The sequence below is a fragment of the Psammomys obesus genome, unplaced genomic scaffold, assembly GCF_907164565.1.
Source record: "Psammomys obesus unplaced genomic scaffold, mPsaObe1.curated_primary_1811, whole genome shotgun sequence".
Classification (NCBI taxonomy): Eukaryota; Metazoa; Chordata; class Mammalia; order Rodentia; family Muridae; genus Psammomys; species Psammomys obesus.
This window is the reverse complement of record NW_026596091.1, coordinates 17,314,230-17,336,449: the sequence shown is the minus strand read 5'-3', so window position 1 is coordinate 17,336,449 and position 22,220 is coordinate 17,314,230. Positions and strand designations below refer to the sequence as shown.

General features: G+C 36.9%; 2 protein-coding genes across 2 annotated transcripts in view; one reads left to right on the top strand and one right to left on the bottom strand.

The window, feature by feature from the left end:
- Positions 1–10,642, bottom strand: part of Cep290 (centrosomal protein 290) — a 96,492-nt gene extending 85,850 nt beyond the window's left edge. Inside the window, exons 1-6 of the mRNA XM_055627832.1 lie at positions 10,483–10,642; positions 9,879–10,008; positions 9,656–9,733; positions 8,683–8,752; positions 7,857–7,903; positions 6,037–6,180 (exon numbers count right to left, since the gene is read on the bottom strand). Coding sequence (XP_055483807.1) covers positions 6,037–6,180; positions 7,857–7,903; positions 8,683–8,752; positions 9,656–9,733; positions 9,879–9,980 — 441 coding nt within the window. The 5' untranslated portion in view covers positions 9,981–10,008; positions 10,483–10,642. The remainder of the gene's footprint in view (positions 1–6,036; positions 6,181–7,856; positions 7,904–8,682; positions 8,753–9,655; positions 9,734–9,878; positions 10,009–10,482) is intronic.
- Positions 10,643–10,933: 291 nt separating this feature from the next.
- The window catches only part of Tmtc3 (transmembrane O-mannosyltransferase targeting cadherins 3), a 44,799-nt gene continuing 33,512 nt past the window's right edge, over positions 10,934–22,220 (top strand). Inside the window, exons 1-3 of the mRNA XM_055627950.1 lie at positions 10,934–11,065; positions 20,261–20,476; positions 21,729–21,947. Coding sequence (XP_055483925.1) covers positions 20,273–20,476; positions 21,729–21,947 — 423 coding nt within the window. The 5' untranslated portion in view covers positions 10,934–11,065; positions 20,261–20,272. The remainder of the gene's footprint in view (positions 11,066–20,260; positions 20,477–21,728; positions 21,948–22,220) is intronic.

The window sequence follows — 22,220 nt, the reverse complement described above, 5'->3', positions numbered from 1 at the left end:
AGAGTGTTCTATTCTTTGACAATGTATACATTTTAATCTCTATAGGCATACTTAATTCTACTTCCAGATTCAGTTTCTGCATTAAATGTTGAACATTCAGACTGTTTTAAATATCACTCCATATTTAAAAATATGGCATATTTGGCATATTTCAACATAGTCTTACATTGTGATGCTCCCACAAAGTTCCATCTTATCCCAATGCTATGTTTATCTTAAATTGTGACTATATCTTAAAACTGAAAACTATATCTTAGACTAAAACGTAGTACTACAAAGCAAGTTCTGGTTGTGCTGTAATAATGATTGTTAAAAAATGTTTTTCAGAACAAATGGACCCAGAAAACATGCTGGAGTAGCTAATATCTAATATAGTATCCTAATATCTAATAAAATAAACTTTCAACCAAATTAATCAAAAAAGATGAGGAGGGGCACTACATTCTCATCAAAGGAAAAATCCACCAAGAGGACATCACAATTCTGAACATCTATACCCCAAATACAAGAGCACCTACATTTGTAAAGGAAACATTATTAAAGCTTAAATCACAAATCAATCCTAACACCTTAATAGTGGGAGAGTTTAACACCCCACTCTCACCAAAGGACAGATCATCTAGACAGAAGCCAAATAGAGAAATAAAGGCACTTAGAAAGGCCCTAATTCAAATGAACCTAATAGATGTCTACAGAACTTTTCACCCCAACTCAAAAGAGTATACCTTCTTTTCAGCACCTCATGGAACCTTCTCCAAAATAGACCATATAGTTAGTCACTAAGCAAGCCTCAACAGATACAAGAAAATTTGAAATAATCCCTGTATTCTATCTGACCACCATGGACTAAACCTGGACCTCAACAACAATAGAAATAACATAAACCCTACACATACATGGAAACTGAACTTGCTACTCAATGACAGCTGGGTTAAGGATTCCTAGAATTCAATGAAAATGAAGGTACAACATACCCAAATTTATGAGACACAATGAAAACAGTGTTCAGAGGAAAATTCATAGCACTAAGTGCCTTCAAGAAGAAATTTGTAACAACTCACACAAACAATTTAATCACCCAACTGAAAGCCCTAGGGGAAAAAAAAAAAAAGGAGAAGTAGATACACCCAAGAGGAGCAGACAGCTGGAAATAATCAAACTCAGGGCAAAAATCAATCAATTAGAAACAAATAAAACTAGTCAAAGAAACAATGAAACCAAGAGTTGGTTTCTTTGTGAAAGGGGCAGGGAGAAGATGAGGTAGGGAGGGTAGGATTGGGAGGGAATGGGGGAGGGGGCTATGGCTGGGATACAAAGTAAATAACCTGTGATTAATATAAAAAAATAAATTAATTAAAAAAATTAAATTAAAAAAAGGGAAAATCAACAAGACAGACAAACCCTTAGCCAACCCTTAGCCTAAAAGGCAGAGAAACTATCCAAATCAGCAAAATCAGAAATGAAAAGGGTAACATAACTACAGAAACTGAGGAAATCCAAACAATCATTAGGTCGTATTAAAAAAGCCTATATGCCACAAAATTTGAAAATCTAAAAGAAATGGACAATTTTCTTGATAGATTATAGCTACTGAAATTAAGTCAAGCTCAGGTAGAAAGATTGAATAGCCCTATAGGAAATTGAAGCAGTCATCAACAGTGTTCCTTCCAAAAAAAGTCCTGGGCCAGATGGTTTCAGTGCAGAATTCTACCAGACCTTCAAAGAAGTGCTAATTCCAATTCTCTTTAAATTGTTCCACAAAATAGAAACAGAAGGAACTTTACCAAACTCATTCTATGAAGCCACAGTCTCCTTGATACCTAAACCACACAAAAAAGAGAACTTCAGATCTATCTCTTTTATGAACATTGATGCAAAAATACTCAATAAAATACTTGCAAACTGAATCCAAGAACACGTAAAAGATATCATTCACCATCACCAAGTAGGCTTCATCCCAGGCATGCAATTTCAATATACGGAAATCCATCAATGTAATCCACCATATAAACAAACTGAAGGAGAAAAACCACATGATCATCTCCTTAGATGCCGAAAAAGCTTTTGACAAAGTCCAACGTCCATTCATGTTTAAATGCGAGGCACATACCTAAACATAGTAAAGGCAATATACTGTAAGCCTATAGCCAACATCAAACTCAATAGAGAGAAACTTAAATCAATCCCACTGAAATCAGGAACAAGGCAAGGCTGCCCACTCTCTCCATATCTATTCAACATAGTACTTGAAGACGTAGCTAGAGCAATAAGACAAGTAAAGGAGATCAAGGGGGATACAAATCGGAAAGGAAGAGGTCAAAGTGTCACTGTTCGCAGATGATATGATAGTATACCTGAGTGACCCCAAAAATTCAACCAGAGAACTCCTTCAGCTGATAAACACCTTCAGCAAAGTGGCTGGATACAAAAATCAACTCAAAAAAAATCAGAAGCCCTCCTGTATACCAAAGACAAAAGGGCCGAGAAAGAAATTAGGGAAACAACACCCTTCACAATAGCCACTAATAACATAAAGTACCTTGGTGTGACTCTAACCAAGCAGGTGAAAGACCTGTTTGAAAAAAACTTCAAGTCTCTGAAAAAAGAAATTGAAGAAGATATCAGAAGATGGAAAAATCTCCTGTGAATCGGTAGGATTAACATAGTGAAAATGGCCCTCCTGCCAAAAGCAATCTACAGATTCAATGCAATTCCCATCAAAATACCAATATAATTCTTTGCAGACCTTGAAAGAAAAATTCTCAACTTGGAGAAACAAAAAACCCAGAATTTCCAAAACAATCCTGTTCCACAACAGATCGTCTGGAGGTATCTCCATCCTTGATCTCAAGCTGTACTACACAGTAATAGTAATAAAAGCAGCATGGTATTGGCATAGAAGCAGAAAGGTGGATCAATGGAACCAAATAGAAGACCCAGAAATAAACCCACACACCTATGAATACTTGATTTTCAACAAAGAATCCAAAACCATTCAATGGAAAAAAGACAGCATCTTCAACAAATGGTGCTGCTCCAACTGGATGTCTACATGCAGAAAAATGAAAATAGATCCATATTTATCACCCTGCACAAAACTAAAGTCCAAGTGGATCAAAGACCTCAATATAAAAACCGATACACTAAATCAGTTAGAAGAAAAGTGGGGAAGAGCCTTGTACTCAATGGCACATGAGACAACTTCCTAAACAGGACACCAACAGCACAGGCTCTAAGAGCAACAATCGATAAATGGGACCTCATGAAATTGAAAAGCTTCTGTAAAGAAAAAAGACATTGTCATCAAAACAAAATGACAGTCTACAGACTGAGAAAGGATCTTCACCAACCCTATATTTGACAGAGGGCTGCTTTCCAGAATATATAAAAAACTAAAGAAATTAAACAGCAATAAATCAAGCAATCCAATTTAAAAAATGGGATATGGAGCTAAACAGAAAATTCTCTGTAGAGGAATATAGAATGTCAGAAAAACACCTAAAGAGATGTTCAATGTCCTTAGCCATCAGAGAGATGCAAATCAAAATGACTCTGAGATTTCACCTTACATCCATCAGAATGGTAAAGGTTAAAAACTCAAGTGACAACACATGCTAGAGAGGTTGTGGAGAAAGGGGAACATTCCTCCATTCCTGGTGGGAATGTAAATTTGTACAACCACTTTGGAAATCAATCTGGCACTTTCTCAGACAATTAGTAATAGCACATCAAGATCCAGCTATACAACTCCTAGGCATATATCCAAAAGATGCTCAAGTACACAACAAGGACATTTGCTTAACCATGTTTGTACCAGCTTTATTTGTAATAGCCAGAAACTGGAAACAACCCAGATGTCCAGCAATGGAGGAATGGTACAGAAATTACCATACTCTTACACAATGGAATACTACTCAACAATTAAAAACAAAGAAATAATGAAATTTGCAGGCAAATGGTGGGTCTAGAAAAGATCATCCTGAGTGAGGTATCCCAGGAGCAAAAAAACACACGTTATGTATTCACTTATATAAACGTATAAGATAGGATAAACATACCAAAATATGTATACCTAAAGAAGCTAAACAAGAAAGAGGACCCGAGGTAAGATGATCAATCCTCACTTAGAAAAACAAATGGGATGGATATGGGAAGTAAGAGAAAACAAGTAACAGGACAGGAGCCTATCAAAAGAAAGAGTCCCTCTGCGGTAGGCTTCTGTCATGCGTCCAAAGCACATCCCATTTGTATTTCTAAGTGAGGGTTGATCATCTTACCCCGTGTCTGCTTTCTTGTTTATCTTCTTCAGGTGTTTAGATTTCATTATGTTTATCATATCTTGTAGGTCTATATAAGCGAGTATATACCATGTTTGTCTTTCTCCTTCTGGGATACTTCACTCGGAATGATCTTTTCTAGATTCCACCATTTGCCTGCAAATTTCATGATTTCTACCAAAGAAGGCATCTGAAAGACTCTACCTAGCAGTGTTTTAAAAGAGATACTAAGACTCATAACCAAATCTTCAGCAGAAGGGGAGTTAGTATGATGTAGAAAGGATAGGAGTTCCACAAGGACCAAATATATCTGGATACAGGGGTCTTTTCTGAGACTGACACTCCACGAAGGACCATGTTTGGTTATGAATCTTTGCTCGGATGAAGCCCGTGGTAGCTCAGTAATCAATTGGTTTCCCATAGTAAGGGAACAGGGACTATTTCTGACAGGAACTCAATGGCAGGCTCTTTGACCTCCCCACCTCCCCAGGGAGGAGCAGTCCTGCTAGGTCACAGAGGAGGACGTTGCAGCCAGTCCTGAAGATACCTGATAAAACAGGGTCAGATGAAAGGGGAGGAGGTCCTCCCTAATCAGTGGACTTGGAAAGGAGCAGGGAGGAGATGAGGGAGGGAGGGTGGGATTGGGACGGAATAAAGGAGCAGGATACAGCTGGGATACAAAATTAATAAAATGTAACTAATAATAAAAAAAATTAATTTAAAAAGAAAAGAAAGACTCTACCTAGCAGTGTGTCAAAGCAGATGTGGAGAATCATAACCAAACCTTCAGCAGAGTGCAGGGACTCATACGATAAAAGGGGGAAATAATATGACCAGGAGAGGACAGGAGCTCCACAAGAACAAAAATACCAGGACACAGGGGTCCTCTATGAGACTGTTTCTCTAACCAAGGACCATGTATGGATATTACCTAGAACCCCTGCTCGGATGTAGCCCATGTAGTTCAGTATCCAAGTGGGTTTTCCCTAGTAAGGGGAACAGGAACTATTCCTGACATGAACTCGATGACTGGCTCCTTTACCTCCCACCCCTCTGCCTTCCCCCGCCGCCTCGCTCCCCCCCAGCCGAGGGAAGAACAGCCTTGCTAGGTCACAGAGGAGGACATGGCATCCAGTCCTGAAGACACCTGATAAGCTAGGGTCAGAAGGCAGGGGAGGAGGACCTCCCATAGCAGTGGACTTGGACAGGGGCAGGGAGGAGATGAGGGAGGGGGCTACGGCTGGGATACAAAGTAAATAACCTGTGATTGAAATTTAAAAAATAAAAAGTAATAAAAAAATAATAATGATGGTTAAAGGTGAAAAAAGGAATTTATACCATAGCAGCTGAAAAAGTACATGGGCCATATATTCATGTTTTCCAATTCTACCACACCAAAATTCATTAATTCATATATAAATCACCAAACTAACTTGACAGTAAGAAAAATCACTTGCTTATTTATGAACATGAAATTCATTTTTTCATACTAATGTTCAAGACCTAAGTTAATTTTATGTAATGTCCTCAGAAAACAATGCCACAAAATTAAAGAATTACTTTCCAAGTCACATAATTAGAAGTAGGTAATCCATTATATTTTTAAAATGTGATGACAAAATGAACACTGCTTCAAAAATTAGGTAGGTGTCTATTATTTCTCAACTCTAACATATAAACAAGAACTGATCTAAGGTAACTATTAACCATGAAGGATTATGTTAAACAATAAAGATTCATTAAGATAAATGTATCTTACTTGTTCGTTAACTTTCTTTTCTTTATCCAATTCTTTTTCTATATCCTCTAATTCTCTATCTTTTTGTTCCAATTGCTTTTCAAGTTGACGAATTTCATCACGTAAAAACCGAGTATCACGTCCACCTGCAGACTGCTGAGCCATCTAAAAATCATAAGCCAAGAATTAATTCTTCCAAATATAAGTAATTCCTTTTTACTTGAAGGTTCAAATGAATCAAGAAATACATACTCCAAAGATTTTTCAGTATGCTTGAAAATCAGATATTTAAAAGTATAAGCATGTAAACATAATTAAAAAGAACTTAACGTTTTTTAGGGAGGAGGAGAGAATCCAGAACTACTTGTGGGAGGGGAGAATACGATCAGAAGGTATGTAAATTTAAAATTGTTCTGGATAATAAAAAGATAATTATAAAAACAAACCTGAACTTATTTAGGCTTTCATTTGCAAGTTATCAATACATGAGCTCACTAACATCCATCAAGAGTCGAATACAAGCTCTGTTGCTGTCACTAAGCATAGTTACAGACTAAAATGCAACTATGAAGGCTGCTCCAGAGTCTTAGACACCTAAAACTCTTTTGGTGCTCTTGTTCTTACTTTTCTCTGAAACCACAGACTAGTTAGAACAGATGATAATTTGTAATATAGCAGCCATATTTTCTGTAGTGCCCATCCTTGCTAGTGTGAAAGTCACATGTACACTTGAATTGTTTTAACAAGTATAAATGCAAAACACTATGACTGACTAGTACTATAAGAAAGCCAGGACAGGAACCCTTTAAAACTTTCCAGACATTTGATTCATTTTACTTCATATTCCTTTCAGATGGACCATGGTTGCCTCATGTGAACATTTTCCATATTTCTGGTACTTTCCTCTTACTCAAATGTTTTTCAATATTCACTGCTTCAAGAAGGTTCTCACTGTGCTATCTAAAAGCATCTTATAAGATACATATTCAAGAAGGTTCTCACTGTGCTATCTAAAAGCATCTTATAAGATACATATTCAATATCTGAGCTGCTGCTTTTAACTAAACCCTTCTTTTTTTCCTTACAAAGCTGCAAATAGGTTATTTTAGGGTCCTGATTCCCTGGGAACTTTTTCAACAGAGACTTGTTCATTTCTTTCAGGATCATGAAGAGAAGTCAGTATTTGCCTAGGTTTCCTCCACCCTGCAACCTCCAAGCCACCCATCATGTCACTCTTCTACCATCCTCGATATCTTTACATATACTGCTAGAAATGCAGTAGAAAATGTGAAATAACTCAGCCAAGTGCACAGAGTTAATCAAGTCAGTACAGTGAGGACTACAACTCTAATCTGACTCCACAGACTAGATCTTCAGTCCTTTCTCTACTATATTTCAACGTTTATCTGACTCTTAGATTTTGGCCATACTCTCTTCTATTCTTAATTCTTATAGATTATCTCATTTCCAATCTCTCAATTTCTAAGCACTAAACTCACAGGCATGTGTTCTATACATATCTCCTTTTCCCTAGTTTCTCTTTCAAAGACTAATCCTTTTGTACTACATACCTTCTTGGCTTTTGGAATCTCAGTGTATTTAGTTCCCACATCCCATCACCTCAATTACTACTAAACTTTCTATATACTTTTCTAGAGTGACAGCTCCATTCAGAAACTATTTTATTTGATGCTTAACTCTTAGAAAACACATTCTGTATAATGAGTAACCTCTTGATCACAATATTTGTGTTTTTCAAACTAGCAATAAGAAAATTTGAAAATAATTTAAGATAACACAATTAATAACAATTATACTTAAGGAAATACAAAAGGACATACCTCCAGTTCATTTTCTAGTTTCATTACTTTTGTCTTTAATTGATTTTCTATTAAAAAAAAACACAAATGTTTCAATTAGTTACATTTCCTGTAATCAGATTTTAAGTGAATTTCAATAAAAATAGCAGAATTCTCTGTAAAAGATTCCATCCTCTTATAAGAAAGTAATAATCAGATACTAAATCAAAGGACTAGGTATTCTAGAAAAGTCTTGATGGAGAGAGCAGAGGAAGACCTGAGTGGGTGAAGTCCTGAGTCAGTGTGTGCTACTGACACAGGCAAAGCCATGTCAGGAACTCCAAAGCTACAGACCTATGGCAAATGGAAAAGCCTTTCCTGGGTTAGGCTCAGAGAAATGGCCTTCCCTACGAGTCTGCGTGTGGAGGGTGACAGCCTATGCAGAAAAGGTCCACCACAGCTTTCTTCCCCCTTACGTTTATAGTCTGCTACAGATACTGCTACTGAGATTAGCTTAATCTGCCTCCTTGTTCAACTGAGTACCAGAAACCCTGCCTCGTTTATTTGTATGCAGTCACCTGACTTCACACTCAGCTATGCCATGACTCCACCTCTCAGTTCAAGGGTATATAATAAAGACACTAAGCTTCTGGGGTGCTGCAGTTTCTCCATCAGAGAGCCCAATCCACCCGAACCCAGTTTTCCTGTGTGTTTCTGTGTTTTCTTCATCACCTTTGTCATATTTGCAAAGATGCAGTATTTTTCAATATGAATTGAATATATATTTTATAGACTATGATAATTTTTGCACTGCCTAATAAATAACAAAAACACAGTAGTTTTTTTTTTTTTTCCCCAAGACATTTACCAAATTTTGCTTGTTCTTCTCCAGCCTTTTCAACTTCTTCCAAAGCTAGCTCTACTTCTTGAGCTTTCATCTACATTAAAATGAGAGGGGGGAAAGCTATATTATTTATACTCTATTATAAACAGGGAAAATACAAATTGTGTTCCATTTGCTATCTCCGTCATTAGTCTGAGACTTGCACACAGAAACATAAGACTTGCACACAGAAAGACAGTCAGTAAATATTTGTTGAATAAGTGCTCATAAATTCTATAATTTCAGGACTTTGAACCACCTCTGATTTTTCCCTTTAAACTTTTTATACATTATTTTAAATGCTTTTCATTATCTTTTTTTTCTATTGAAATTGTCATTATTCTGGTACATAATTTTATGTCAACTCCTTCTTACTACTGAAGTTAATCAGCTCCAGTCCCCTTCAATCTGTACTACACAACACATCTAATTATGCCTTCATAAGCACATTTCTGTATCTATACCAATTATGATTCAAAAACCTTTATTTGCTTCAAAACTGCTGATAACAAAAATGGACCCCCAAACACGTTGACAGTATATCACAAACTACTGACCTAAAATCTGTTTGTCTACAGCCTACAATAAATTTTCTACGTACATTTACCCTAATGAAAAACAATGAGTATATATCCTATCTCAGTATTTATTTATGAGGATCTAGAATCTTCTTACCATTTCATCATTAGTTTCTAGGGGAGAAATTCTGTGATTTTATTTGAAGCTCTGGTTATATTTCTTTATGTTATTATTAAAAATACTTTTTTTTCCTACACTTTTTTAGGATAGGAATGAGATTTGCTATGCATAGTACACCCCACACTCTTTAAATCTAAACTTAAAGAGCTCATCTTTGAGGGGTCTTAGGCATTCCAAATACTTCCATGAAGAATACTTTATATAGGAATCCATTCTTACATTTCCTTTACTGTTAGCTAAATATCTCCTGTATACAAACCTTCATTAGCGACTGAGTAATTCTGAATAGATGTATCACGTTTTCTTGATCTTCATCTTTTAGTTCATTTACTTCCACCTAATAAGGAAATTTAAAAATGCACCATTTCATACCACGTACATAAAATAAGAGCACTCATCTAGCAGTAGCATTCAAGTGTTTCAGTAACCAATTTCAATTAATCACATTATAAATATGTGTTTACAAATTATTTATTAAGCACCTTGGATAAGGAAATCAATAAATTATCTGCCAACTCTTCTTGACGTGGCAGGTCATCTGGATCAACTTTGATTAATTCTTTCCAATTTATATTAGGTGGCATCTTGAATCCTTTCACTGTCTTTCAGCTCCTACAACAAAGCAGGTGGATTTCAGCATCTTTCAAGGAAAATGGCATGGCAGTATTTACGTTATCGTTCTAACTCCCCAGGTGTTGGTAAAGAGCTATGGCTCCTGGAAAAGCAAAACAGATGCATAGACTGTAAACTGCCTTGAGAATTAGTTCGCCTGGGGGAGACTATACGACAATGTACACGCTAAATTATTATCTCTCAGCTAAGACGAAGTCGGAGCTAGGACCCGAGTCCCCTCTTCCAAGTCCCCAGCCCTCAATGATGTTACCAACTCCCAGGATGCTTGGAAGTTTGAAAACGCCCTCCGATTCTGAACGAGAGGATTTTTAAAGTGCGCAAATAAAGACCGAACTGAATGAAGCTGCGAGGGCACGGCGGACAGGACAGAAGGGCTGAGTAGGTAGGCTGTCCCTGGGGATTATGAACCTATGACCGACACTAAGCTGCTCTGGCTCACAAGGATCCACCCACCTAAACCAAGCCTTGCAACCAGCGGCAGTCATTCATCTACAGCGACCACCTCCGGGTTCGGCCATCACCCGGGGCTCCCAGTTCCCTGTGCGGTCCTCGCGCTCTCAAGCTCCCGCCAACTCTTCCTGAACACGCCAAAGCGGCGGCGGCTGCTAGGCGACACGACTCCCCGCCCAGCCAGCCAATGCCGGAACTAGGCCCCAGATGCTAGGGGCAACTACATTTCACGACCGTGTGAGGAGCTTTACGGCTCTATTTCCCCTCTGTGGCCTTATGATTATGGATGAGGAAGAAGGCGTGACACGAAAACTCCACATCCCAGAGTGCAGTTTGGCTTTGCAGCTTTGCATTCTGGGATCCGTAGTCTTCGAGAGCGCAGCGATTTCCCAGCGTGCAGTGCGCGAAGCTGCAGCCGCCCGGGAGCAGCTGGAGAAGGATCGGGAGGCGGGAGGAGCGGCGGCCGAGGTTCGGCAGCCCCGGAGCCCGAGCGTGGCGGACTATGACAGTGTTTTCTGCAGCGTTCTCCTCCGGTCCACTGTCCTAGAGGCTTCCCTGAACCATCCCCTAGAGGACCCGCCCTCAGGTGAGGTCGGGGGTGGGGGTAGGGGGTCAGGCAGCGGCCGGGAGGAGCTCGGGGAGCACGTACGTTTTAAGGGAGCGCGGGGCTGAAGGGCCAGCGGGTCTTGCAAAGGTGGAGTAGACTCCTCCCACTGCTCAGGTTTGTTCTGGGACTCCCAGTTAGTGACTTCAGTGAGAAGAGACTAAGCAAAAGTTTCCAGCTTCCTTATTATCTGGCAAAGTGGAGCGCCATCCCCAACACACACACACCCATGTTTCATGGTCAGGGTTGAGTGAAGCATCAAGGTGGGTCTCTGGCCCCCTGCAGCAGCTTGTGGATTGCAGTGATTAATAGGTCTCAACCTATTAAGTGTGGAGTGAAGGCCGAGAAAAGGGGAGGCGAGTGCGTGTCTAGACCTGCAGGAGAGTCAGAAGGCCGTGCCAAGCTCAGGCATTTTTGCTGTCATTTGCTGGGTACCAAGGGGCTCCTCAGTGAAAGCGCCTTCTCGTGTGCTTAACGTTTTATACGGGCAACTTTTGCCCATTCCTAAGTTACCTTTGGTAACTGTAGGCTTCTGTTTGAAACTGTGTCTCATTTGTATGTATGTGATATATATGCATATATACGATATATATATTTATATATATATATATATATATATAAAGCAATCTATAGAAAAACTATTTAAAGTTTCCTTTTGAAAAGATTTCTGTACTGTGTGGTCGAGAAAAACAAGAAATAATTAAAATATATTGGTATTTGAAACAAATTTTAAAGACATCAGATTTGTAAGACTGATTATCGTGTCTGCTTTTTCCAAATACTGGTCAACTTGTGAATTATTCTAGGTAGAGGTACAACAAAATGAATGCTTACATTGTCCTTATTCTCCATTTAAGAGGTTGGAGCTTGGAGAGCCTAAAGACTGTCTCTCATTTAGTGTGGTGCACACATCATTCAGGCACTCCAGAAACTAGTATTTTTGAAATGGACACTTCAGTCTTAACTGTTTTAAATTTTAATATTTATTTTTATTGTATTTTATACATTTTAATTTTATAACTTCATTTACTCAAAAATATGAATTATTTGTCATGTTCATTTTGTCAAAAAATACTAAGACGTGAAACCAGTATTTATTGAACACATGTAGTAATATGTTCACTGGTATACTATATTAAGAATTTGTGGGTGGTGGTGACACCTTTAATCCCAGCTCTTGGGAGACAAAGGCAGGTGGATCTCTGTGGGTTTGGGTGCGAGGGCAGCCTAGTCTACAGAGGGAGCTCCAGGACAGCTGAGGCTATAAAGAGAAATCCTGTCTCGAACCCCACTGCCCCCCACAAAAAAATGTTTTTAATCCCAGCACCTTGTTATTTTCTCTTGATCTTTATTACACACTTTTATTTCTTACTCATTTACTAGTGTTCTTTTTGCTGTTTTTCTACCCGTTTTCTTTCTTGTTTATATTTGTAATATCTTTGAGAGTTCATAGTCTGCTAATAAATTTTATTCTTTTCAGACATGAGAATAAGTTAAGAGAAGTAGTTAACTAATGCCTGACAAAGCTGCAATTGTAGATCTCAGTGACAATCATAACTAACATGTAATCTTTTTCTAAAGTTTCATTCTCTAATTTATCTTAACAGCATTTTTGAGCTAATGCGGTATGATTGACAGTGCAAAACAGTATTTTGTGAGCTAGGTTTTTATGTATTGTACTTAACTGTGAATCAGAACATTTAACTGAGATTGTTTCTGCAACTTGCTATGTAATTTTAAAATGGCTAAGATAGTTTTTCACTGGAGTTTCTTCATTTTTCAAATCTTTCCAAGAGCCAGCTTTATGTGACAGTTCTGTAAATTGCCTTGTTGCAGGAGAACCTGCCTGGACTTGTGTTTCAAATAACCTGGGCCTGTGTGGACAGTTTTATCTAACCAAAATCATCTTGCAAGAAAACCTTGCCTTTCGTAATTGTTGCCTCAGCTCTCTGGACTTAAATTCATTACCTGTCTTTTGCTGACTTCTCAAGAAACTTGCTCTAGTTTCTAAAATAATCCATTGCCATAATTAATTTATTAAACAATGTATAGTAGAGGTGTTTTTCAAGATTTTTTTTTCCCAGAAGGAACATCATGTTCAGGGAGAGGAATGCATGTGCAAGCAGGTACTTGTCTCTCCTTAGCATGAGGAGGCTAAAAGGAAAAGTATTATTCCATGTAAATACAGATTTGCATACAAAAGGTCTGTAGAACTTAAAGATGGTAATGAATAGAGGAGGCTGTAGAGAAGGTCTGAATGACTATGTTCATTTCCCAGGAAACAGAACCGGAAGGACTTCCCTTGGCTCATATTCCCCAGAGTCATTTTTGTCTTACAGCTTTGTCATTACACAGGTTACTCAGATTATTAACCTGAGAAACAATATAATTTTGTTGATGTAATTGAAGTTATATCTATAATCATGAATAACTTTTGATTACAGTTGGATTTTGTGTATGTATATGCTAAGATCTCCCCACCCCTTCTTTTCTTTTTCTTTCTTTTTTTTTTTTTTTCTGTAAGCAAGCAAGTTGGGCATCCCATTTGCTTATGCTACATGCATGTGTATGTATGCTAATGCCTCCAGTGAATTTTCCCTAGTAGGAAATACTGTGTGGGCACTTTTTCACCAACTCTACCCTGCAGGAGACCTTGAATAAAGCCATAGCTGCATGCAGAACCTGTACTACCTTTCATAGTATACACCTTTGTGAAGTCTTTATACCCTCTTAGCTAGCCCCTGCATTTATTCTGGGTACCACTTCATCATTTTGTTTGTTTGTTTGTTTTACACAAAGGGGAAGATAGAAATAATGGTGCATCACTATAATCCCAGACAGGAATCTGAAGCAGAAGGGCCCTGAGTTAAATAGACTTGGTAGACTTGGCTTTATAATAAGATCTTTTAACACACAAACAAAACATATTATATGATAACTACACACTCTATTATTGTACTACTTTCCATGACCTTGGGGGATTTTGTTCTTCAGAGAACCCACAAACAGCCATGAGAGTCTGAATATAGTGATCAAGTAAGCAGCTTTTGTTCTTGTCTCTTTATTCCTTCTTAACATTAGCGTTAGCAACAAAACAGCAGTGTGTGTATTTAGCAAGTATATGAGGTACTGTATCTATATGAAGGGGGACAGATTATATCCCTCATATTTGCAGTGAGCCTAAGCCTAGGGAAGAGGACAATTCAAAATCAAGTTCAGAGTTTTGATGATCACTTTACAACTGAGCATTATAATTACCAAATTGACCTTCTGTAGCTTAAAAAGTGCCGTAATTTTTAAATCTGACTGGATCTATTTGACTTTATTAAACTAACACAGTAGTCTTTAATATTTAGAACCTAAAATTTTTACTTTGTTTATCATAAAAGGTCGTTTAAAAAAAAACTACCAACTCACAAGGACTAAGCTTTTTAATCCACAAAATTTAAAACTTACAGATAGTCTTTCTTGGAGCCTACCCTACTCTTAGGAGTTCTTTCTCACTTTTTCTGAATAAATCTGTTTTCTAAAAGAAAAAAATAAAAGAAAAGTACATGAATGTGGAAACTGGATTTATTGGGAGGGGAAATAGCTAAGAGGGCTGGAAGGGAGGTAGAGTGAAGATCAGAGTAATTAAAATGTATACAGGAAAGTGGAAGACAACAAAATTAACAAAAGGCACCCATAAAAAGAAAAACCCTGGTTAAATAATTTAAAACTGCATTTATAATTTGAATATATTCATCTTTAATAAGTACTTAAATGAGAGGGCTATTTTAAATCAAACATTGGCAATATAATTATATGTCATTTAAGGATGGAGATGTATTCCTAAAAGTGTATCATTAAACCAATGTCATTATGTGATCATTCTGGAATGTATTTACACAGACTATAATAGCTAACTCAATAGGCTATTTAATCCCAAAGGTTATTCTGTTGATTGTAATGCTATGTGTTGTATGGAAACCTCACTAATTTTCATAGAGCAAGTAAATTAAACTCAAAACTAGCAACTCTCAGGTTTTTATAATTCAAAAAATTAGTTAACTTAATATATTATATTGCACATTATCACGAATACTCAATTTTAAGTTATAGTAGGAAACTTTCATATCAATTTCCAATATTCCAGATTATTTTCTATTACTTAGATGTTTGTGTTATTAAAGCCTTTAACCAAAGGCTTTTTATGAGAGAGGTTTTCAACGTTATATAACACCTTTTTTTGACCTACCTCATAATGAATACCTGAATTGCTTTCCTGATTTACAAGTTGTTTGCGTGTAGATAAGTGTCTATATACAATTTACATAGCACTGGTTCTTCATTGCACTTTGTTTAAATGGATTGGGTATTATATCTTCTTAGCATCATTATTCAAAAACTTTCTGACATGCTATGGTTGGCATTTTGTGTATTTCATTTGTCACTGCTTTATACTGTTTTCTAACTTTGGTAAAAAATGTCTCTCAGAGCTTTGTGTGCTGAATAAGTATAGTATTCGGAGGAACAGCTTTTCAGAAGTTGTTGGATCATGAGTTCAATAACATAAGCTATCTGTTCATAAAGGAGTAGCCTGTTGAGAGATAGTGAAAATCGCTGGGTGGAGCCTGATAGGAGATTTAGGTCTTCAATAGTATGTATTTGCATTTGAAGAATTTGACCTGCCCCTTCATCCATTCTTTGTCTCCCTCTTCTCTGTTCTTTCCTGACATCAGCTTAGCAACTTTCTTCACTGATGCCTTTTAGCCATGCTGTCCTCCCATGCCACAGGGCTAATGCAGTGAAACTAGATGTGCATTCAATGAACATTCTGAAACTATGAGCTAAGCAAAGCCTTTTTCCCTCTAGTTGTATTCTTAGATGTTTGACTACCACATACTATATTCTCTTCTCCAATTTCCCTATGTGTTTACTATTACTAATTGGCTGACAGTGATAAACATCTTAAAACTTTTAAAAACTTTAAAACTTTTACATTCTGCTTTTCCATGAAAGTAATTTACGTTTATGAGTGAAGAATTTTACTTTGGAAATCATTTTCTCATAGAAATTTGAAGCACTGATCCTTTTTGTGTTTTTTGGAGTATTTATTCTAAATTGCATCATTATTGAAAAAAAAAATTTGAATCCTGGTTTGTGGTATGAAACCTGTTTTATATTTATAAGCCTTTAGAATCCTCTCTGTTTCCAATGTTGTAAAATTGGAGAAAACAATCCACCCCATTAGAGAAGAGAGCTGGAGGGTCTCAGCATAATGTAGACAAACTTCTTTAACCCTCACTTACAATATGACATTTTCTTGTCACTGTGTAGCCTATGTAAGAGACCTTGTGTCTTACTACTGTAGAAAAGAACTCTCCAGCCTTTGCTTAGAAGTAGGAGGAGTGGGAGAGGGGTCAGACTTGAACCAGTTCATCAGTTCCTCGTCTTGTTTCCTAAAATCTTTATAATCAGCTGTTGGAAGGGGTGCTTCAGCTTCTCTTTCAGCTTAGAAACCACTTTCCAGTGACCCATTTAGTGACTTACTAATCAATCCTTTCACTCTTCCAGCTTCCAGAATTTGGTATGGCCTCTACAGTAGTCCTTATACTTATATCTTTCCCCAAATAAAAGTAGACCATATTCTGTTGTCCAGTTTGGCAAGAAGTGAAGAAAATGTTAGTTGAATTCATTCTTTTATTTGAACCACTGTCAGCCTTTTTTTTTTTTTTTTTGGCGTGTGAGGGGAGTGTCAACTAACTGGACCATACAATTCCATACCCTTCAGAGATGAGAACTCACTCCTCGTGTCAAGATGAAGCTTTAAATAATTTTTCTTTTACTTGAAAATTTTTTCCTAAAGGGTGCAGCTATGTCCCTTCTGCTTTATTGTTTGGAATTTTGTTTTCTTTCAGTGTAATGCATTTTATGATTATAGAAATACTTCTGTGTTTTCACATATTGCATATCTCATATTTAGTTGAAATATATCCCTTAGACTCTATATTGAATTTTAAATCTGTACCCATGTTAGCTATTTGATTGCTAACTGAGATTTTTATTTTCTTTCTCATTCCTTTCTCATGTGGTCAGAAGGAGATAAGTAAGTCAGATCTCTGACTCTGAATCACTGCTTTAACAACATGCCACAAACATAGTAGATTGAGTGAAATTTATCTTCTTACCAATTTGAAAATCAAAAATGCAGAATGATTTCTAACTAGATAAAATCAGTGTCAGTAGTTGTTTTAGACTCACTAATAAAGAATCCGGATTTATTTATTCATCCCTTTCCCAACATAGCAGGCAGAAATCATATCCTTCACGCCTTCAGTTTGTCTGCCTCTTTCTTTCACTCCTAAGGACTTTGCTGTTGTATTGGGCCTACTCAGGTGATTTTTCTAGTAAAGCCTTCATACCTTTAAAGTCACTTGTTATCTAAACACCATATTCAGAAATTTGGTATTTTGGATATTAACAGCTATCATGAACTATTAATCTGCATTTTTAAAGTGATAATGTCATAACTCAGTGATCTAGTGATACTGCCCAGAACAGAAAATGGCCAGCTTAGTTTAGTTTTGTTTTATAAAATTTTTCTGTCTGTTCTGTGGCTGATTTTCTTTCTCTGTATTTTCCAGTTATTAGAGCTCTTTCTTTGCACCATTACCCTAACTTGGTATTTCCTAAAGCAGTACCTCTTGTGTTGTATTCTTACTCAGTTAAGGATTATTGTCTATGACGCTTAGATTCTAAACTAAAAGCCTTCAGTGTAGTAGGCAAAAGAAAAATGATTTACATCCAGGTCATAAATTCATATATCCAAAAGGCCAAATTGGGGCTGGAGAGACAGCCCAGAGGTTAAGAGCACTGGCTGCTCTTCCAGAGGACCTGAGTTCAATCCCCAGAAACCACATGGTGGCTCACAACAATCTAGAATGTGATCGGATGCCCTCTTCTACCATGCAAGTGTACGTAAAATAAATAAGTAGCTAAAAAAAAGAAAAACTAAAACAAAAGGTCAAATCACATAAATAAGATAGTAAGAAATATTGGGATTTCGTAATTGCCAGTATACACCCAGACTGAAAGAACTCAAGAAATAGTTTTACAACATTTTTGACAAAACTAAACAAACCTACAGAAGCTCTGATTTAGATTGGGTTTTTTTTTTTTTTTTTTGACGTATTATTGTTCTTTTATTTTTTATTTTTAATTAAAATACATTTTCTTTTCTTCCATTTATACCCTCCAACCTTCTGTGTCCTCTCACTCTAACCCTTTTCATGTTCTCCTTTACTCCTCTCATAAGCATGGCCTCTGTCTTTGATTGTTATTTTTTCAATCTTTTTCCTAACTGCTGCAATTGCTAATGCTATCTCTTTATATTTTTTTTTTCTTAGCAAATGCATAGAGTAGGAAAATAGTTCAGTAATAGAGTCCTTGCTTATTATGTGGTAGGCCTAGTACCACCACAAAGTAAAACAAAACCCATAACCACAATAGTGACGAATCCCTTTATACAGGTGAGTACATGTTCTCTTCAGTCACCTCATTTCTTCTATGAAGTCATCTTTTTTTTTTCCTGAGATTTCACTTTACACCCATCAGAATGGCTAAGATTAAAACTTCAAGTGACAACACAGCTGAGGTTGTGTTGAGAAAGGTTGTGGAGAAAGGGGAACCCTCCTTCTTTGCTGATGGGAATGTAAACTTGTACAACCACTTTGGCAATCAATCTGGCACTTTCTCAGACAATTAAGAATAGCACTTCCTCAAGATCCAGCTATAATACTCCTAGACATATATCCAAAAGATGCTCAAGTACACAACAAGGACATTTGCTCAACCATGTTCGTAGCAGCTTTATTCGTAATAGCCAGAACTTGGAAACAACCCAGATGTCCATCAACGGAGGAGTGGATACAGAAATTGTGGTACTTTTACACAATGGAATACTACTCAACAATTAAAAACAAGAAAATCATGAAATTTGCAGGCAAATCGTGAGACCTAAGAAAGATCATTCTGAGTGAGGTATACCAAAAGCAGAAAGACACACATGGTATATACTCTCTTATATAGACCTATAAGATAGGATAAACATACTAAAATCTGTACACCTAAAGAAGCTAAACAAGAAGGAGGACCCAGGGTAAGATGATAAATCCTCACTTAGACAAATGGGATGGACAGTGGAAGTAGGAGAAAACGAAAAGCAGGATAGGAGCCTATCACAGAGGGCCTCTGAAAGACTCTATCTAGCAGTGTATCAAAGCAGATGCTGAGACTCATGGCCAAACTTTGGGCAGAGTGCAGGGAATCATATGAAAGAGAGAGAGTTAGTAAGACCTGGAGAAGACAGGAGCTCCACAAGGACCAAATATATCTGAGCACAGGGGCTTGTCTGAGACTGATTCTCCAACCAAGGACCATACATGGATATAACCTAGAACCCCTGCATGGACGTAGCCCATGGCAGCTCAGTATCCAAATGGGTACCCTAGTAAGGGGAACAGGGACTATCTCTGGCATGAACTCTGTGGCTAGCTCTTTGACCTCCCCATCCCCTGTGGAAGGAGCAGCCTAGCTAGGCCACAGAAGAGGACATTGCAGCTAGTACTGATAAGACCTGATAAACTAGGGTCAGAGGGAAGAGTAAGAGGATCTTCCCTATCAGTGGACTTTGAGAGAGACAGGGAGGAGATAAGGGGGGGGGGGGGGGGTTGGAAGGGAATGAGGGAATGGGCTACAGCTGGGATACAAAGTAAATAAGCTGTAATTAATATAAAAAATTTAATTTAAAAAATATTGTTTTTTTTAAATATATAAAGTATTGAAATAAGAGATCCATTAGCCTTGGAAATCTCATGCTCAGTGTTAGTTTCTTCTACAAGATGCATCGTGTGTCTGCTTCTCAGTGAGCCTAACCAGTGACAGTTGATGGGATTTATACTATCTAGTTAGCAAGACACATGTACAAAGATTAAGTATATAAAAAAATAATAATTTGCTTTAGGAATATGGAATTAATCAGTGAATTCTTCTTTAAAAGTAGGTGGTATTTAAGCTGATGCTTTCTCTGGAAGCATTAATGCGTGGTTTTTATTCTAAATATTATTTAACACTAAACTTGTAATTATTTAGAAGAAAATATTGGTTATTCAATTTTTATCTTGCATGTTTTTCCAGCTTGGCTTATCAATGCTCGAAGGAGAGATGGCTGATATTAACTTCAAAGAAGTGACTTTAATAGTCAGTGTGGTTGCTGCTTGCTACTGGAACAGTCTGTTCTGTGGGTTTGTATTTGATGATGTTTCAGCAATATTGGATAATAAAGACCTGCATCCATCTACGCCTCTAAAAACTTTATTTCAGAATGACTTCTGGGGAACTCCTATGTCTGAGGTAAAAAATTACTTTTTTTATATAAAACGTAGGTTATAATAAAAATTAAACAAGCTATAGGTATAATTTATTTACCACTAAAAAACAAATGTAGCTTAATACTCATCACTTAAGTCAACATATTTAAATAGATATTTAATTGCTAGCTAACAAGTTTTTGGGTTTTTTTGTTTGTTTGTTTTTCTGAGGACAAGATTTCTCTGTGTAGCCTTGGCTATCTTGAAACTTGCTCTGTAGACCAGGCTGGCCTCAAACTCACAAAGATTCACCTGTCTCTACCTCCCCAAGTGCTGGGATTACAGTTTTTCGCCACCAGTACTTTAATGATAGCCAACACAACCTCAAGTGAATTCTTGGTCATTCATTATAGGGGGAATACAAATATTGAGAGCTTTAAAAAACTCAATTTCCAGATTTTTTTCATATGTTTGAAAAAAATAATTACTTTTCCCTTAAAAACGAATGCAGCTTTGAATGTGTATGTGTCCTACAATTCCCTCATCTTAAAACCAGAATTTGTTTCATTGGCAATGTACCTTGACTGACTTTCCTGAAAATAATATTTATATGTAGGAATATCTATGTGAAGGGAGGGCAACAAGTCTCCTTCTTGGTATTTTTCTTTTCTGCGAATCAGGCAACAAAATTGACTTAAGTTTAATGATTTAAGTTAAATTTAAATAAAATTTAATGATTAAAACCTGGTAAATTCAATATAAGTAGGGTAGATTTTAAAGATAAGTACATATTGCCTACTTCTCAATAAGTACATATTGCAGTAAGAAAATGTTTACTTAAAATTATTTTGAAGGTCAGTGTTAACTTAACTTATGATTAAACCCTTTCAGCTTGGGTCATAGAGCCTGGATTCTATGTTATAATTAGCTATGTGGAATAAACTACAGCTTTTAGTGGTAAAACATTTCCCTGACATTTAAAATTGAATGATACCTTGAGGATAAATAAATGAATGCATTTATCTACAGTGCCCGTCAAGCCACTTTTGAGTAAACTTTTGAAATTTAGTATGTAATACTCGGCCCAGCCTGTTTCTCGGTCATCATTTGTGACATGCCCCCATTCCCCCAATCTAAAAGCTTTTCATGCTTCAATCTGTCTAATGATAAGCACAGTTGTTTTGTTTGTGTAACTCTGATTATCTTTGATTATCTTTATAATCAAAGTAATGACTACTTTTTGTAGCCAGAAGATCCAAGGTATTTTAATAATCACTGGTTGTTTTTCCTTCTAGGAGAGAAGCCACAAGTCATACAGGCCCTTAACAGTATTGACATTTCGTTTAAACTATCTACTTAGTGAACTCAAACCGATGTCCTATCATCTCCTGAATACAGTTTTCCATGCCATTGTTAGTGTGATATTTCTTAAAGTCTGCACACTTTTTCTGGACAAGAGGAGCAGTGTGATTGCTGCTCTGCTTTTTGCAGTGCACCCAATCCATACAGAAGCAGTAAGTAAAACCGTACAACGATTTTTAAATCTTAAGCATTTAAGTACTTCTGATTTAGTACACTCTTACTATTTCCCATGCACAAAGTCCATCTTACCTTTTTATAAAAATTTTTAATTTAAAATAGTTTCTGAAAAAAAATGTTCATTCATGAATGTGTGTATAAAGTGATTACCCCACCAGCATTCACACTTGAATTTATATCCCCTACGCCCATGTGAAAAGCCAAGTATGGTAGCAGACACCTGTAATCCCACAGTGGGGAAATGAAGT